An 18,993-nucleotide genomic window follows, 5' to 3' on the forward strand; every position below is an offset into this window, starting at 1 on the left:
CAGGAAGGGTTATTTAAAAATTACATTTTAAAAGAAGAGCTGTTTACCAAAGAGCTTTACCAAAGCAATGCAGCAATGCTCACTAAAACCTCTGCAATAGATAAAGGCTTATAGTCGATTAATTACTCAACTGAAGTCAGTTTTGAGTACCATTCAAACACAAGTGCCACTCAAAGGTATTGAAAGAACACTGAACCTAAGATTAAAAAGCAAATAAAAGAAACGATTGAATACATTTTAACATAAATAAAAAGATCAGAATTTGGAACTAAAACATTAAAGGTGAATAAAAGAGCATCATAAAGTAGGAGGGTAAAAGACTTGAATGAAAGGCTTTTTCAAAGGAGTAAGTCCTGCAGTTAAAGCAGGCTCTGTCAATATTGGAGCAGGTCATTTGGACCTTTATGTGTCTAAGCTAAATTTCAGAGTTAATAGACTGAGTTAGGAGTAACTTAGTAGGAAAAGGGGCTTCCTGTCAGTCGTCCGGTAACACCACAAGTCAAAGCAATGTTGATCATAATAACGAACCCCAACCTTTCTTGGGATTTGGATAAGTTATTAAATGTTTGTTGGTAAAAATTCAACTTCGGTTTGCCAGGAGAAGTTAACATGAAGCCCCAGTTTTTCCAAAACTTTTTTTAAAATCATTATTCACCATAATGCGTTGAAAGAATGAACCAAATTTTATAGCAATGCATCAGGACAGACTCAGTATCATTTTAATGTTAGCAGTATTTTGCAGATAACCAATTAACCTGCATACCTGCTAAATGTAATAAAAGCAGATCTACATTTTGAAAGTGATGTTAATTTATCCCACATCAATATAAGCGGTGAAGAAAATTCTATACAAAAATGTGTAAGATAAGAAAACGTATCCCTTAATCCCTTTGTGTTGTGGTTTTTGTCAGTATTGTAGTTTGACTGTTTGTTTCTTTCTTTGTATTGCCAGAGTATGTGGTGGGTTGCCAGTTTTGGTTTCACCAAGAAATCTATTTACAATCATGCCCATAGTTTACGTCATTTCCAGAGACTGATGTATGTTGCAAGTTTTTGATAAATAAATTCTTAAACATTTTTCTCATACAACAAACCTATGATTATATATTTTTTTTGTCTTGACTTGTGCCTTTAATAATCTGTTCACCTGTCCATCCATCATCTACACCTGCTATTCAGAGCTACATGTAAGGTTAGTGCCTATTTCCAGCTGTCAGCGAATAAGAGGCATGGTAAACCCCAGGCTGGTCCTCACTCCAGTCATGCACACATTCATACGGGTAAGTTACAATCTCCAGTTAAAGTAGTTAGTTGTGATATACACGTACACATGAATATAGATATTCACTCAGTTGTATGGCTGAAATTGCTATCTTCACTGCTAGCGATTTAGAAGCTCACTAATTAGTACACACTGTACAGGATCAACTGTAAATCCACATATGCAATCATGTGAATAAGTATTTTATTATTAATTTTCTTGCATTATTTGTCGCGCTTTCACTGCATCGAGCATGAAAGTATTTTAACATTGATAAAAAAAAAAATTAAAAATAGGCTGTGACAGCAAGTGACATAACTATCAAGAGATTTTGCAATGCAGAAAAAGACGGTTATTCCCTTTCCTGATTTTTTTTTTTTTTTTTTTTTTAGCTTTGTTTTAATCTTCAACAGCTTCAGTGCACAACAAAGGAAAATGATGAGTGGCAAGTATTTGGGTCAGTGCTAAGTAATAACCTACATGACAAGTAACACAACATTTGCCACAATGTGTCACCAGCTTTTTCTCTTTGTGAATTCCTTTTAACCTTTTTAAAATGATTTTGCCATTTGTCATTCTTGTGCAGCACTGTTGCTTTTTTCAGTTTTCATGTTCCGCAAGAGCAACTTACAAAGTTTTAATCTGAAGCTCTTCAGCCAATCCTTTAAGTTTGTACTTGTACTTGGGTGCATTATCCTGCCTAAAAGCTGGTGTCTCTTTGTTTTCTGCTTCATTCCAGGTGTGCTGTTTTTCTTGCTAAATGCTAGAGCTAAGTGCTCTAATTCCATCACATTGTAATCAGTGAAGTTATTGTTGTTTAATGGAGATTTACAGCAACTATAATTTTTAGAAAAAGATTTGAAAATGCATCAATACATTGTTAACATTGATTCTATAGCACATAACCTGCTGGCTTGATGTAAGCACATATGATCGTTCACAATAAGAAATGTTGCCAACATCCTTACCCAATCACGAAATGCAAACAGAACAAACAAGGTAGATGTCAATATCAACTTTATTTATAGAGCACTTTTAAAGCAGTTGCAGCTGCACCAAAGTGCTGTACAGTAATCAGTGAATCTACTAAAAGAAAAGTACAACAAATGTCCAATGCTAAATGCTCTCCATGCTGCTAAATATTGTCATACTTACATAGAATGAGCAACTGAATTTAAGTGGTTGTGAATTAAACATTGGAAGTGTGCTTTTTTGCTATGATCGTATGGCTTGAACAGGTTTTTGCAGAATATCTTTACAGTAAAGGTAGCCATTGTTGTACCAAATATGAAAATGATGGATAAAGTGAATTTCTTTTTGTGTTTTAATATTCTTTCATAGAACACCACAGAAGTGATGCAGAAAAATACATCACAGGAAGCGGACAAAAGAACAACCAAAACCAATCCAGTTTTTTTTTTTTTTTAAATCAAATGATGAAAACAAAACCAACAACTTAATCCAAACCAAATGCCAAAATCTCAAATCCAATCTCACAGTGCTTTTGTGCGGATAGTCACAGTAGAAAATAAATAAATAAGTCTGTGCAGCTGAATTGTCAGTTTTTGAGCATTTGAGCTTTGAGGGAGCAACTTAAACACTGAAGAATAATAAGACTTGCTGAAGCAGTGAGAACTGGGATGTTCCACCGATTTGGATTTCAGTTATTTTCCGTAGCTGATGCATTTTTTTGTGTTTTTTTTTTCACTATTGTTTTTTTTTTCCTTGTGTTTGCTCTATTTGTTTTTGATGATGATTTCCCATGATAAATTTCACGCACTGTATTTCCCAAGGTGCACAGTGTGTGGCTGTTGTAAAGTGACGAGGAGTGTAAAGCTGGTAAAGTGGCTGACAATAGAAAACCATTTGAGCATTTTAGAGGGCGACTGGGCACTGAGAGGAGGCAACATGACTGGAGGAGATAATGTGATCACAGTCACTGGAAACATTCAAAACATTTGAGAGGTGTTTCCTGCTGTGTGGCTTTGTATGTGAGATATTGTTGCTACAATCTGTCTTTGAAAAAAACTTCACAATGAAAAATCTAATGAGACGGGTAATATAGTGCAAGACGCATCGATTTCCTCACAAGACAGCGTCACTTGCACCATTATCAGAACCACTGCAGCATCTTAACATTGAAAAGCTATAAATCACTGTAAGCTAAAAGGTGCTCGAATCTGATCTCTCTAAGTAGCACCGGTGGCACAAATCCATATCAATACAGTTCCTTGGTGCATCTCAGTCATATCCAGGTTTAGCCCTTGCCCTTCGACCCTTCTATCTACAAAACGGATGGCACCAGATGGTTTAGACGCAGCAACCCCCTGCTGTCAAGATGCAACTCCATTCTAAAACCACAAGTAAAAGCTCTCACAAATTTAGAACAATCCCCTAGGAAGATTTGGTATTATCACATTTCATGTGACTGCAATTGAAGCACACTTGCTCCTTTAAAAGAAATGCCTTACATTTATCACTTCTGCATCGATTTTGCATTTGCAGTAAAAGAGCACACAAGAAAAGAAAAGAAGTAAAACCATTCTCACTAGAAATTGTGTAAGAAGCATACAACACCTTATTGTGTAACACGTTTTCTTGTTTGTTGTTTTGTTTTTCTACTGCTCTTCTGAACAGGACACTGTGCTCTGATGACAAACTGGATTGCTTTTTGCTCCTACGTAGATACTGAACGCAAAAGAGAAATGATTAAAGGTGGAAAAGAAGGTCAACGTGAGCATTTCCCAAGAGACTATGTACCAATTTACCATTTCTTATTTTCGCAGCTCCAGTTAACAGCTTTGATACCAATTAGTGAAATCAAACCTACCCTGACTAAGGCCCATGTGGTTATGTGTGTCAGGATCAGCTACTTATTGCTAAAACAATAATTAGAATAAGTTAAGAAAATAAGAACGGATCCCAAAGCTGAAAATTCAGGTATTTGGGGTGAAATGTAATTTATTTTGTTGTTGTTGCTGCAGTAGTGAGTTCTGGGAAAGCCAGAAACGAGCACACCTTGCTGGTCCCTACCTGTCGCATTGCTCGATGTTTACCCCCTTTTTATTTCTGTGGTTTGTGTAGCTTTCTTACAACTGGAAGGTTGTAGGTTTAGTTCCAGCCTCCCCCTGTCATATGCTGATGGGCACTTAACCCCAAGTTGCCAACTGATCTGCACCGGTATGTGAATGGGATTGGGTAAATGGTAAATACTTGTACTTGTATAGCACTTTAACTTGTCCAACGACCCCAAAGCGTCATTCACTCATTCACAAACACATTCACACCCTGGCGGTGGTGAGCTATGACCCTGACAGAGGTGAGGCTGCCATACATCAGCGCCGCTAGCAGGTGGTCCGGTGTGTCCTTGAGCAAGACAAGAGGTGTGAGCAACGCATACATGAGTGAGATTGACACTGCTGAGACATTCCATCTGGCTCTGATTGGTTGTTTTTGACCGGGCAGTCGGACCACTAGGAGGAGTTTGTTTGTTTGTTTGATAGATTGTCTGTCTCATATTTTACTGTCAGGACATTGAGAAAGTTTTAACAAGTATGTATAAATTATATTTTACAAAAGTTACCTGCTGAAGCTTTAATGGTAAAATGTGCAATCACATAGATGAGGGAGCAAAACATGATAGGTTTCATGATAGGTAATATATTATTATTTCATTATTATACATTGAGATGCTGTCACATTGTTTCCTATTTTACCATGTATGCTGGCATATTAAAAAACACATTATGTGAATATAAAAATTAAGAAATGAAATTGCTGTATCGACTCCTGTTACATATTTATTGTGCATGCGTGCGTGTGTTACTTTTGATGTACTCCTGTTTTGAAGAATGCATGAGTATGGGGATCAAGGGTGTGTATTTGACCGTGTTCATTACCTTTGCCATTGTGTCACACTGTCTTTTTTATGTTTAAGGATAAATTCACCAGCTGAGAAATACATGTGATGGTCCCTTAGTGTCACAACTGCTTAAATAAATATTAGCCAAATTGAACAAATGTAGGTTTATCCTTAGTAAAGAAAGATGCACAACAGTGTGATGAAGGTTTTACATTCTAAGTCCAAATCTTCTGTACTCGGTTAGGGTTAGAAAAAATATGTTTGATCATATTCAGCTTGCTCTCTGTTTACTATTCAAAACTTTATTTGCCCCAAATTCTTCTCCTTTTAAACATACCCTAAAGGGTGCAGCTATAAGTTGTGTGTTCACTACCAGAATTATTAATCTAAAGGTACAGGCCATGCCCAAAGCGAACATTTTCAGTTTATGAGCATGTCAGGAATAGCAAAATAAGTAATACTTTAATGCCCTTATATACTTACAAGAAAACAGTAACAGGGGAATTGCACAAAGCTGTTATTTTTCAAAAAAAAAACTCCTAGAATATAAGCATATAGTGTAAAAAGAGATCCTTATGGCAAAGATAAACTTGACAGCTCTATCATGTCTCTGATGATGGACATTTATAAAATATTCTTGTTCTCAGTGAAAAGGCTGATTCAGCAATGGTAAACTTGTTCTAAGGCAAAAATATGAGTATGTAAAATTCATTACAAAACACTGCTCTTGTAGCAAGAGCAGTGTTGCCACATTGGGCGGGTTACTGCCAAAGTGTAAAAATCCTTGCCCTGTTTTCATTACTTAACTTATTTTGAAATGTCTAGCATCAGTCAAGCCTGACATTATCAATGATTTATAGTCATTAGTTAATCAAGTGTCACTGAAATGGTCGTGGTCAATGTTGACTATAAATGCTGTTGCCATGTTTTTTTATTATGTGTGTGTAATAGTTCTATGCTTTAAACATAATTTTAATAAAGGTGGAGATTGTGGCCGTTATTTTTTATTAATTGGGTGGGTTTTACCTTGTGTTTGGCCTGGAAACTGTCAGTCAGATCTGGCAACCCTGAGTAACAGCCTCAGGTGACTACTCTTAGTCTTTCACTGGAATAGTTGAATGACAATTTTCTAAGCAGAACATCACTATCATTTAGAAGGTTCTGGTTTGGCATAAAATCTTTACACTAAACTAGTTATATGGTTTAAAAGATTCAGCAGCAATATTATATTCCAGAATCATTGAGATGAGTGGTAACATTGTTCAGGTTCAGTAATAGTGATAAAGATGGGCAACCTTGGCTATTATTCTCAAGAAAAAAACAGAATTCTACATTTTTACCCTGACTGACATGTTTGACAGCTGTATTTATAAAGGGAAGGGCTATACTGTTTATGGTTTATTCAGATAAGGGAAACATTACACAGTTGAAAAGAGTATTTGCAGAATATGAGCGGGTTAAATTTAACAACCCTAAAATACAGGCTTAGAAATACTAACCCACACTTATGTGTGCTTTGTCTTTAAAAAAATACTTTGAATAATGCTGTCTGCTGTAAAGAGAACCCACACACTGCGGATCAAATGAGGACAACCTACTGACTGTGAGCTGTGTATTCAGTGCAACCGAGTGTTATTTTCCAATATTACCGCTGAGTAATGAAATAAAGGAGCAATTAATACAGTTTTTGCTTTCAGTACCTCCAAGACTTTCTAAGCAAATCGTTCTACAAGAGTTGTTAAGCAAGCTGTTCTAGTTTGTTCCCCCAATGTCTTGCCATAAACAAAGAAGGAAAGTGAGGGTTTTGCTAATGTAATTTAGGATTCATGACTGGAACCAGTTGCTCAGAGGCTTTATGTTGATAAAAAAAAATAATCTGGAAACGTGTTGAGGTAAAGGTCAGTGATAATTAGGGGAGTAATTGACATGTCAACCTGGCTCAAAGACTGCACACCATATTAATAAGCCATTGTGTTAACTTTCTTTATATAACAAAATCCTGTCTACCTGAGAAAAAAGTACATTGTCAGTAGGACTGTGGGGTTTCTGTAATAGCTGCTGACAGAAATTGTGTTTCTTTTTCCAGCGTTTTTTTTTTTTTTTCATACCGACTGCTAAAAGAATTATGCAGTTTCAGGAATTCTGAAGCTTTCAAAGTGTATGCATTTTTATGGCCACGTCTTTTCTTCTATTCATAGAGGAAAATTTGTATCCAAGTACCTGGCCTTCTCACTAATGTTCCTCCTTGTCAGAGACAAAGGAGTTTTAAGACTGGAGAATTTGGCAGGCTCTACCACTTGCAGGCATTATTTTAACCCATCCATCTAGCCGCGATAATAGAGTGTCCTTGCCTTTAAACGCCTAGAGGAGTGACCAGTTATCACAAACCACCAGCTCCGTTGTTAATAAAACAGGGAATGGGAGGATCATGCTGGGGATAAAAAACGAATAAGGATGGAGAGAAGGGTAGAGGAGAAACGGGTCCATGTTATTCTGACAGACGCCTTGCAAAGGTGAAGTTGATCACAATCAGCAGCCAGTTGCCAAGCTGGCAGGGGTTCTCTTTTAACATCTTAGCTTTGGTTGCTGTGAAGATAAATTTAGCCCCATCGCATCTCTCTCCAGACCGCGGAGAGGGGTGGAGAAGTGAGAAGAGGGGGGATGAGAAGAATTGGAGTGGAGAGGTGGGGCAAGCGGTGTTAGGCTGATCTAGCTAATGGCCAATCTGACCTTCGTAGAAAGTCAAATGGTACAAACAGGGAGTAGTGTGTCATACAAAGCCACTACAGTTTAATCAAGGCTTTTTCCATTATCCTTGACCTCACTATGAGTTTCATCAAGTAGTTGAAATTTCATTGATTGCTTAGAATGTGTGTAAAAAGCAAGTATCACTCAGGGTATTACATGAGAAGTAGAAATTAAAAAAGGAGTAAAAGTGCATTGTTTTTGTGCCAGAATTACCTGGCAAAGAGAAAGACACCTTAATACATAATATGGCTAAAATGTTTGTATTTATGAGTTGGGTATTGGAGTTTAGGTTGCAACAAGACTTTGTAAAGCAAAATAATGTATAGAAGTAATAACACCCAGAACTTTAGACCTGAATCAGTTTCATATGAAGTAATATTGCCTCCGGTTTCTCCTCCTCTATCTGCTTTTTTTTATCATATCTTTCCACTCTGCAGGCCGCAGCGCATTTCCCTGCTGTACCTGATTGAGATGTAGTCTCAGGCAAAGGCTTACAATGACAACCCCAACCCTCCTAGGATCACAGTTTAATCTTACCCTAAAGTTTCTTTGTCAACAGTGAATGTAGATACACAGCATTTTCAAAACCTGGGATAAAAAAAGAATCCTTTGTCACTGCAAATAACAGATTTCTACCAATACCGCTGCAGTCAAGAATGCAAATTTTTTTTCTACATGAATCACAGAGAGCTGATCACAGTGTTGCAAAAACACTCTGTTGCTTTTAGTGTGACAATCCACTATTTGGAGGAGGGGAGCTTTTAGACGTTGAGGCTTGAAATAACAGGAAGCATTTAAAAATGTAAATACATTAAATAAAGACATTTAAAGAGTATTGTGATAGGCTACGTTTTAATGTATTTCTTTGAATCAGTGTCCAGCCAACAATGCCAGGCAATCTTATAGCGATCTAGAGATTTTTGACACTACTAGAGGTTGGTTTTGACCGCTGAGTTTTTCCAGAGCCTTTTCTTTTTGTTGACCTTGTCTTTCTGAAGGAGGCTGTGGCTGTCGCAGAGTGCTGTTGCCATGGCAGGCTTGTTCTTGGCCTGCAACAATGTTAAGGTGGGCTGTTCTGTCAAAGTAACTTTCACTCAAATGATTCAGGGCTTTTAAGCAGAAAACTGCATTTAAGGCTGTCAATAATGCTTATTTAAACTATTTAAATTTTGTGCCTGAAAGAATGTGTTAATAATCCATCTGGTCTGTTGGTCCATATGCAGACAAGAACTGGACAATTTGATACGTTCATACATTTTTATAACTCAATTTAGTGAGTGACTATATAGACTAATTAGACTAGGGCTCATCATTTGAATCATTTTCTTTCCAGTTAATGTCAGGTTTTCTGCTTACAGTTAATGAATAGACAACATTTAATTACTTAGAACATTAGAATATTTAATCAGGCTACTAAAAACATTCTTAATGTATAATTGTGAGCTTAATAAAAAGTATGTAATACCTGGTTAAAGGTTATTTTCAAAACATACTTTTATTCTGATGAATGAGCCTCACCAGATACCAAACTCTAACACATATATATATATATATATATATATATATATATATATATATATATATATATATATATATATATATATATATATATATATATATATATATATATATATATATATATATATATACCGTCTTTTAATGATGAAAAACAAATAGTTTATTTTGCAAGTGTTTGTTTGAAAAGGTAGATCAGTGAAAAAAATATCCACTTTGACTGAAATCTTTCTGGATGTATGTGCTACAAAGAGATACAGCCCATTCGCTGCTCTGGTTTTTATAAATTGCATCTTCCAAAGTGATGTTACTGCAGTATTATTGGATATTCCATTATCAAAGCTCCCAAACTCTCCTCTCTAACATCAGTTCATAGCCAAACAGGATTTAGCACTTGAGTGTATTTCAAAAGTCTAAGTATTCTCTGCATTAAAAGCGCCAAGCATGTATAGCAGTTTGCTGATGTGATTTTCCAGTCTGGTCAATAAGTACATTTCAAAGGAATACATTTAGGCATTGTATAAACCTTGTAACTGTGTCCAAAGTTAGTTTATTATCAGCCTCTGAATTGTAACCCATCTAAGAATTGTTTCTGAAAAGCTGCACCATTACTTCAAAGAACTAAAGGTTCTTTGCACTTCAAAGGTAGCATAGTATTCTGAAACTTACTTTGTAGCCCTAGAGCTGTTATCGCTTAATTATTGTTGCTAAAGCTGCTCTTATGCTGTTTCGTTGCTCACCATGTAAGAGGGTGTGTCTAAAACCTAACTTTATGTGGGCCTAAAAGTGAAGAAATTAAGCCCATTTTGCTAAACACTGAGATCTGTGATATCCAGTTCCTGTTCTGTATAGTGTGTGGGTATTGAGATTGAGGTTATAAAATTTGCATGGTGCTACCGTGCGAGGAGCCATGAGTCTGTGAGTGTCCCCATGTTGTCAAATGATTAAATTAACAATGGCCTTGACATAGATACTTCTTTAAGCGCATAGCACATTAAGGTGAGTGAATCTCATCCGTGAAAAAGAGCATGTGCTGAAAGTAATGAAACATTTGCTAAAATTTCATGACGGTGGTACATATATTCAGCCTAGGTGGCTAAGCTGGAGATCAAAAAATGAAGTACCAGAAATATGGAGAGCTGATTTTGGAGAGTTATTTTCAAAAAAGTGCATATTATCATACACCTTAGATGCTTTTGCATGTTTGTCCAACTTCTCCAATAAGTTGAGGTTCAAAGGAGGAACTGTTTTACACCAACTCTCCCTCCCAATACAGAAGCACAATACCGTTCAACGTCTGCATTGTTTTGAAGGATTCTTATTGGCTTAAAGATCATCTCTGGCATAAAAAAAGATTAAACAATTAGGACAGCATATTGCAGACTATGTGATATATAAATACTGTATACAAATAAATAGATGAATAAATAAATAAATAGTGCCATAACTCTTGATTCTTGTAAAGTTTCGTTTATAGCTTATCTATCCCTACCTGCAAGTTAGGGCTTTTGTATTCACTTTAGAATTATAATAAAAACAAGCTCCAGTTATCTAGAGATACATGCATGTAGAGGCAGTAAATGCATTGATCCGTAGGAGTACAGGGACCACAAACTGAAAAACCTCCAATAAATCAATGGGGCATATGCAGTCCATAAGCTGACTTTTCCAGTTTGTCAATGTATTTTCCCTGCTGCAAGGAAGAACTACTGTTTGGATGCAGTTCGTTTCTTGTGTGTCATGACTAGTTTTCGCAATGAGCTCAACCAACCCCGTTCTTCTCCACACAATTTGGAATAAACCATTAATGAAGAAAGGTGTCTCAGTGGCCAAGGACTGCTCAACAATCAGCCCAAGGACTCGCCACGTATAGGATGGGATAATTTCCGCCAGCTGTGCCTTTTCACGCTAGCTCCTGCCCCTCTCCCAACCGCTCCACCCCATGCAACAACTCCCTGATGCACTCGGAATGACAGAGGAAAGAAAATTATCGAACACCAATACAATAAAGCTGTCTGGTAACTTAATAGGCTGCTGAGTAGGGGCAGCGTGGCCATCTTGCTTTGAGGCGATAATGAGAGCCATCATTCCCTCTTGGGCTAAAAGAAAAAGGCCTGTGTGAGAGAACATGCATTTATGTGAATGCACGTGCGTTTGTTTGGCTGCGTGCCTTTTTTGGTCCGGTGAGGCCCAATGAACACACACCACCATGCTTTAACAAAGCCAGAGGGATTTTATTTCATTTTTTATGCTGAATTCAGCTTAAAGGAAATCTGTGAGAAATTCTGTTCATTAAATCAGGCTGACGTCCAAATAATGTTGCTGTAAGCTTTAGGGAGACACAAAACATACACTGTTCGATTTGTTATGTTACAGGTCCCAATTCAATGTGTGAGAAAAATGTTCCAGGTTAAATAAAACAGTAAAAATGCATTGTGGCAGAGGTGAAAGGAATATTTAACAGGATTACTAAAACAGTAATGGAAGATGCTGTGATTTATTTCTAGTGACAAGGCACTTTAACACTGGAAGTTTACTCTTAATAGCAAAATTGCTTGTTTCTGCTTTTTTTTTTTATCTCCAGTAGATGTTGTATATTACTATAGCCTAATTAAGCATACTGAATCTCTATATTTCTAATATCTATTGAAATATTAGTGACACCTGTGTCTCAATATTAGGTTTGACTGAATATTTAGCTTGTGGAAAAACAGTATGCATTTTATGGATTCTCTTTCGTCATACTTCATTATTTATTCAGACAAATTTATTATAATTGAGATACAATGAATGAAGTATTGTGAGGCAGGTAGAACATGCACACTGATGCACATTTCATTTAAAAAAAGAAAAACATGAAGTAGCAAACAATCCCTGCAAGAAAAAAAAGCTGGTCTTTATTTCACATTTCCTGCCCTCAGTGACTGACAAGAATATCTAACGCTTGGTAATTTTTACAACAACTAAGGAAATTCTGATGCGTTGACTGTGCTGATACCAGCTACTACAGTAAAATCACTGCATGACGCACCGTTGTGGCCGGTGGCATCAAGGGAATCTGGGAGAGAGGGACTGCTTTGTGTTTACACCGTTGCCTCGTTAGCTTTTCCCCCGTTTGCTGATAGTGGACCCAGGGGGACACAACAAGCATTAAATATTTAATGGAAAGAAAACTGAGGGTTCACTGTTTGTGAACATTACTGCTTCATGAAAAATAAATATATGCAAATGTTGTCTCAGCTTTATATTTAGAAGATTTACATATAAAAAAGTTTCCAGTGTTTTCTTAAAGTTTCAAAAGCACACAACATGTTCAGTTCTTTAACATTTTTCTCAGTTGTGGAAGTGGTAATTATGAGACATTATTTTTTTGCATTTGTAAATCTCATTTCTGTGAACAGAGCAAAGTACAATCACACCCAATTAGTATAGTATAGTATGATAATTGCAGTAGATTTACTATAGATTCAGATTTTTTTTAACTTAAATTATTCATTCCTGTAATTGTGTCCATGAATAAATGACGAATTTGAGCAGTTGACTAACCAGAAACGATTGTATTAATGTAATGTATGTGCATTAGACCTTTTTTTTTTGTTTGGTTTTTGCTTTTCTCCCAAACCATTTCATTCTAATTAAGGAAAATAAACCAGCAGTTGATGGTTTTTCCAGAATGTGCCGGCTTTGTAGAAACAAAGGTGGCGTGACAAATTAAAACAATGACCTTGTGTCATGATTTAGGTTTTTGTTTTGGACTTTTCTGGACTTAATCTGCCTTCATCTCTAAGCCATCATCCAATCAGCTCAGTCTCCCTCCAGCCACCACTCTGCTCTAAATCAGCTCCACCTGTTGCCACTAATTAGTCAACTCGGCTCACCTGTTCATCTGTCTACATGTACCTGCCTCAGCCATTCACTCACTGCTAGAACGTCTCATTTGATCTCATTGCATCTTTTGTGATGTGCTCTGCCTCCACCATTTCCTATGTGCTCAGCCAGCTGGACTCTTCTGTTAGAAGCTGCTTGTGTCTGCATGCTGCACAAGTCTATCTATCTGTCTGTCTGTCCGTTAGTTCCAGCTGCTCATTCTGGTGGTTCCTCAGTCCACATCGCCTGTTCTGATCAGCTCCTGTCTTCGTACTGGCCTGGCCTGTCACTAGCTGCATCTGGTCAAGACTGTTCCTGCTTGCCTGCCTCATCATGCACTACTCATCATTTCAACAAACGTTTTCAAAACGTAAATCTGTGTTGGTTGAATATTGGGTTTGTACCTATAAACATTATACCTTGCTTTTCCTTTGTCAAAGAGAATCAAACGCAAATGTGACCAGATACTTCTGACCTCTGTGTTGCAAGATGCTGCAGAATTACGTGCAATCTACAGTCAGGCTAAAATATACTGGTACCCCTGGCATATTTAGGCTGTAAGCAGTCTTTCGATTTTGCCACCATGTTGCTTCTTGTTGGGAGTTATATTACCATTTTGGAGTTCCAAAGTTGCCTTTAACAGCGAATCTTTGGAACGAGCTAAAGATAAGGGTGATGACAATGAGGCCTTTCAGCCTCAAAGTTTTATATCTCAATAAACCATCAACTTTCCAGTGGAAACTTCCAATAAGCTGTTCAGCAATCAAAGGAAGGGTATGATTGCTATGGTGTAAATATATTTTTCCATTGATTACTAAGAGAGGTATAAATAATTTTCAACATGCAATCTATTACAAAAATTATAACAAACAACATAGTGTAAAATATCAATCAGTAGTCTCTTTTTTTAATTGCTGTTTAATCTTTTGAGAGATGTCTAATTTCCTGTCTGGCAAAATCAAATGACATCTTGCATGAATAAAAATGCATTTAAACCAAAATCTGCCAGGGGTATGAACAGTTCTGAGCTTATTTGCATGGTTCTGTTGAATTGTGTCATAAAATAAACTGTTATGTTGTTAAAATAAAAATGAGCAAGTATAGACTTGGCTGTTTTTGTGTGGTGAAATTCTTAACACCTATGGTGTAACAGAGAGAATTGCATGCAACTACCACCAGCTATGATGCACAATGGCAGAAACTGAATTCAAAGGAATAATCCCCGCAACATAAAAAAGCAAAAATAAACGTGCGACTGCGGTGAGCAATGGAGGCAGATCATGGTAAGAGTCCAACCCACCCCCACCCCCACCCCCCAGCCCTTGTTGATAAACTGTAGCTGAGAAAAACCGACATCATTAAGATTCACCAGTGCAAAGCGACTCAAGCAAACCTTCTCTAACCCCCCGATGACTATCAAGCACTGTGTTTTCCAAGCACGGAGGTAATGAGACAAATACTTATTACTCAAGTAAAAATGGCACGAATATTAGCATCACATTAGCCCTGAATTTAATGATGTTTTGAGCACAATATGTCACTGTTACTCAGATGCAAAACGTGTAGGCTTTGTAAAGAGAAGGAGAAAAAACTCTCATTCTAAAGTCTTCCAAAGCAGGGATGGAGGAAAGACAGAGAAAACTACCATAATTGCATTTTGCATGGAATGCTGAAGTGATGATGAATTTCAAAAATTATTTGGATTTTATGATATGAAATGATTTGTATTGAATGAAACTCTAATGATTATTTGAGCCACAATGGGACCATCGGTACTCACTAAAGGGGTGCAAGGGGTCCAATATTCAGGATTCAGCTCTGCTCGAGGACGGAGGTCCAGATATTCAGGGTTCAGTTCAGTTCGGGCACGAGTTAATGTTCCCTTCATAGAAATTGAAAAAAACGTTGTTAGAATTGCTTATTTAATAAGAGTTATGTTTACATTAACACAAATGTTTACAAAAAGAAAATATTTCCAACTTTTGAAGTAAAAATTTCAAAAAATGAACAGTATTGATGAGATAAAGGCTTACTAACAGTATATATATATATATATATATATATATATATATATATATGCTAATTCAGAGAATTTACATAAAGTTTCACCAAACATTTCTATTAAAGAAAAAGAAAATGAGGTTAGAATGTAGTTTCTCATTCCTGAGGCCCTCTGTCCTAAGTGACAGGCCACTGGAATGGACTGATTCTGCTGGGCCCCATGCGGTCTATGATATATACTGTAATTATCTGCTGATTCTCAAAATGGTTGTGTGTAATGAGGCTATGCTGCATGAAGCCCCAGGCATAAATCACTGTCTTTAACTGACTTCCAGATGACCAGGAACAACACAGAGCAGAGCAAAAAATGGGTTATCTGAGAAGCACTACTGTAAAATTGTGCGTCTTATCTGCAAACACCATATTGTCAGCCCGAATAATTTCAGACATTGCTTTTTCAAAAAGGTATAAGTCAGCTCACAATTTATTTATTTATTTATTTATTTTGCATATAGCTCAGCAACCAGCTTATTAACTGCTAGTCTTATTAAGAAATGCAAAATGTGTGTAGACGCCATAATGTATGTGTTAGGCTGAGTCTCGGTGAATGACATGAGCCAATCAGGCAGTCTGCTGTCCTTAGAATGAAACTACTTCCGATGCCACACATATGCACAGCTGTGAAATAAACAAACACTCCTATATAAATATAGATATTTTTAGTACTGTAATGGATCACATGGTGCACAATATTTGATAATTTATGAAAATATGCTAATTAAAAACAAATACTTTCTCTCTTGAGAGTTGTCATCTCAAATATGTTAATGTGATACATTTTGAAATAGTTTTTTTTTTTTCCTTTTTTTAATCCAAGGTTGGAATAGCATCACTACAAACAATCTCATAGCCTTTTTTGTTGCAATAACTTCTCATTTAAACAAAGAAAACAAACAAAAACAGAAAGCAAAATAAACAATTAAGTGCATAAAATATATGCTAAAATTGTAAGCATCGTTAATAATAGTAAATCATATTATTGTCATGAGCCACATGTGCAGGTTTTTGTTCATTGTGGGTGTCAAATGGGTTTGCATGTTAAATGTTTATAACTCCCAGGTTTACACCATATAGCAACACAGGTACCATCCAAAGCAGGAGGAAGGACACAACAGACCTGTCCAAAGACCTGTGGCAGTTTCACTTTATTAGTTGGGTTACAAATCAACCTGTCTACAATGTACTCAGACAGTTTTAACAAGACAGTTTTTCTCATAACAGTTTCCCTTAACTACTCTTCCCATTATTGAAATACCAGGGAAATGGGTAAAATGCAGCTGAGCAGTGCTTGGCACCTCATTCTCATTAAGTGTTGACTCAATATATGATTTCACCTGTCCGTCATTCTAATTAATGGAAGTGCTCTTCCATAAACCGCCCAAAACGTGTGAATATTTATTAGTATCCAGCCATTTATCACTGGTATGATAAGTGACAGAGAGAAGGAAGTGAGAGTTGGCAACATTATAATTGATCATTTTTCACTTCACATTGTCAGAGTGACTGCAGTACAATCCCTGGTTGGAGCTTACAGCATCACGTTCTACCTGTCAACACTGACAACAAATATAAGCAGCATGAATAAAATACTTTATTGAGATTAACTGAGTGCCCCGCATGAAGTAAACTGCACTTTCTGCTACTTGGGCATAAACTGGTCTATTCTACACCAAAATGTTGCTGCAAAGAATTAAGAGATCAATTAAGTAAGGAATGGTTTCTTAAGAATGTGGACTCTTCCTAATCAGTGGCATTAACGATGGCCTGAAAATGACTGATTTAGTTTAGATTTCCTAAATAGAGTTGGCATCTGGTGAGAGGTTTCTTGTTACTAAATGGCCACCAGTGGAAGTTTGCAAGTAATTTAGAGTGTTTTTAAAATTAGGCAATGAAATCAAACTAGCACAGCATCATTCTGTTGCAACAGCTTGTGGTAAATGATTCCGTGTAATTTTGTCCGTAGCGCCCGTCATACAATTAAAGGATTATGGAATCTTAGATGAACAACAGATTTCTACCTGGTGTGTGTGAAACTATCTACTCTGCTGCTCTGCTACAGGAAGCTGAATTTATTTTGAGTTAAATGCAGCAATCATCATCGGATGAATGTTGCAGCATACTCCTGGAGAATAGTTGCTCCTTTTTTTCCCCCCAGTTAAAAGCTCCTGACTTTTCAAAGCTTGGTAAAATACCTTTGTGGGGCTGTGTTTGGGTGGTTGATAACAGGCTGTTAGCGATATGATGTGGCATGGGCTCTGTTTGTTTCCAACAGATGCCATCAGCTTCTCCTAGACTGTCATCAGGAGAGTTGGAAGGTCAGGTGAACACCTCACACCTGCTCCTTTAGCTTCTCTTCCGCAGATTTTATTGGACCCAAACTTCTGCTGAGAAAGGTCAGCTGCCGAGGAGCAGCACAGTTGCCACAAGTTCCAAAACATTCAGACTGCAGGTTTTTGAGTCAGAACATTGCAGTATGTGCTATCCCCTGAAAGGGATATTAAGTAACTTTTTGTCCTCTGCTGTATTTGCAAAGAATTTCTAAATTCAATAATTGAAATTTTAAGAGCTTGAGCTCATCTCTAGACTTTTTGCAGATGATGTGATTCTGTTGACACCATTACGTCATGACCGATTCAGCGGGCAGGGGAGCAGTATGGAGCTGAGCATGAAGTAGCCTGGATGGGAGCCAGCTTCTCCTCCCAACCGGAGAAAAGGTGGACTGGTCCCTCCACGTCAGGAGACATTCTTTGCTACATGCTCAGGAGTTTAAGCATCTTGCTGTTTTGCAAATAAGTGACGGTAGGACGGAGCCAGAGATAAATAGACTGCAGGTGTCTTACCAGATGTTTAAGGACTGTTGCCGTCATAATAAAAAAAAAAAAAAAACACTGTAAAAGATGCCAAAAGAAAACACTTATTTGAATTAATTCTGTTTAACTGTCACAATTTGCTAGTTCTGTTAAACATTTTTTTTCAATGTGCCTCTCTCTGACTGCATCAAGCCTTCCCTTGTGGCCTGTGAAGGCCTTTTGCACTTTTTTTATTCAGAGGGTCTCCTCAGCCAGAGCTCAGATCTCCCATTTTGCTCACAACCCCCCAAGTCTTTGTTCCCTACTCTGCTGACTTTGACAGGTTTGAGCCTGTGACCTTGTCTTCACTACGAGTGATTATTGGTCACTTGAAGCCCGCAGGGTCACCAAATCATGCTGCCCCTTGTAGACTATTTAAAGAGGTTTTCCACACAAATGGGCCTCGGGTTCTCGAGCTGTTAAATCACAGTTTGTTGTCAGGCGTAGTCCCTAGCTATTTCAAACATGCACTGGTACAACTTCTCATTAAAAAGGCCTTTAGCATTCCACAGTTCTTGCCAACTACACGCATATCTCCAAACTAACTTTGCTTTCCAAAGTCCTTTAAAAGATAGTACGGAGCCAACTAATGGCCGTTCTGGAAAAATGCTTTATAAATTTACCAGTCGGGTTTCAAATGTTTAAACAGCACTCTTTTGTGTGGAGCAGTAGGTGAGCATAAAAAACTTCGCACTGAAGTGCTTCAGGTCCTACTTGACGGAGCAAACTTTCTGCGCTAGTTTCAGTGATCATTTGTCCTCCTCTACTCCTCGGTTATGTTGTGTCCCACAGGGCTTTTAAGACTCCATGGCTTTACCCCATCCTATCTT

At 37.3% G+C, this 18,993-nt stretch overlaps 1 protein-coding gene across 4 annotated transcripts in view; it reads right to left on the reverse strand.

The window, feature by feature from the left end:
* Positions 1–18,993, reverse strand: part of LOC105934451 (protocadherin-9) — a 244,499-nt gene that overhangs the window by 151,828 nt on the left and 73,678 nt on the right. For 2 of the 4 annotated variants that reach the window (XM_036136079.1, XM_036136081.1), the window contains exon 3: positions 15,034–15,135. The exons of the other annotated variants lie outside the window; for them this stretch is intronic. In XM_036136079.1, the coding sequence (XP_035991972.1) occupies positions 15,034–15,135 (102 nt within the window). The remainder of the gene's footprint in view (positions 1–15,033; positions 15,136–18,993) is intronic. 4 annotated transcript variants of the gene reach the window in all.

Source organism: Fundulus heteroclitus, chromosome 4 (assembly GCF_011125445.2).
Source record: "Fundulus heteroclitus isolate FHET01 chromosome 4, MU-UCD_Fhet_4.1, whole genome shotgun sequence".
Taxonomy (NCBI): domain Eukaryota; kingdom Metazoa; phylum Chordata; class Actinopteri; order Cyprinodontiformes; family Fundulidae; genus Fundulus; species Fundulus heteroclitus.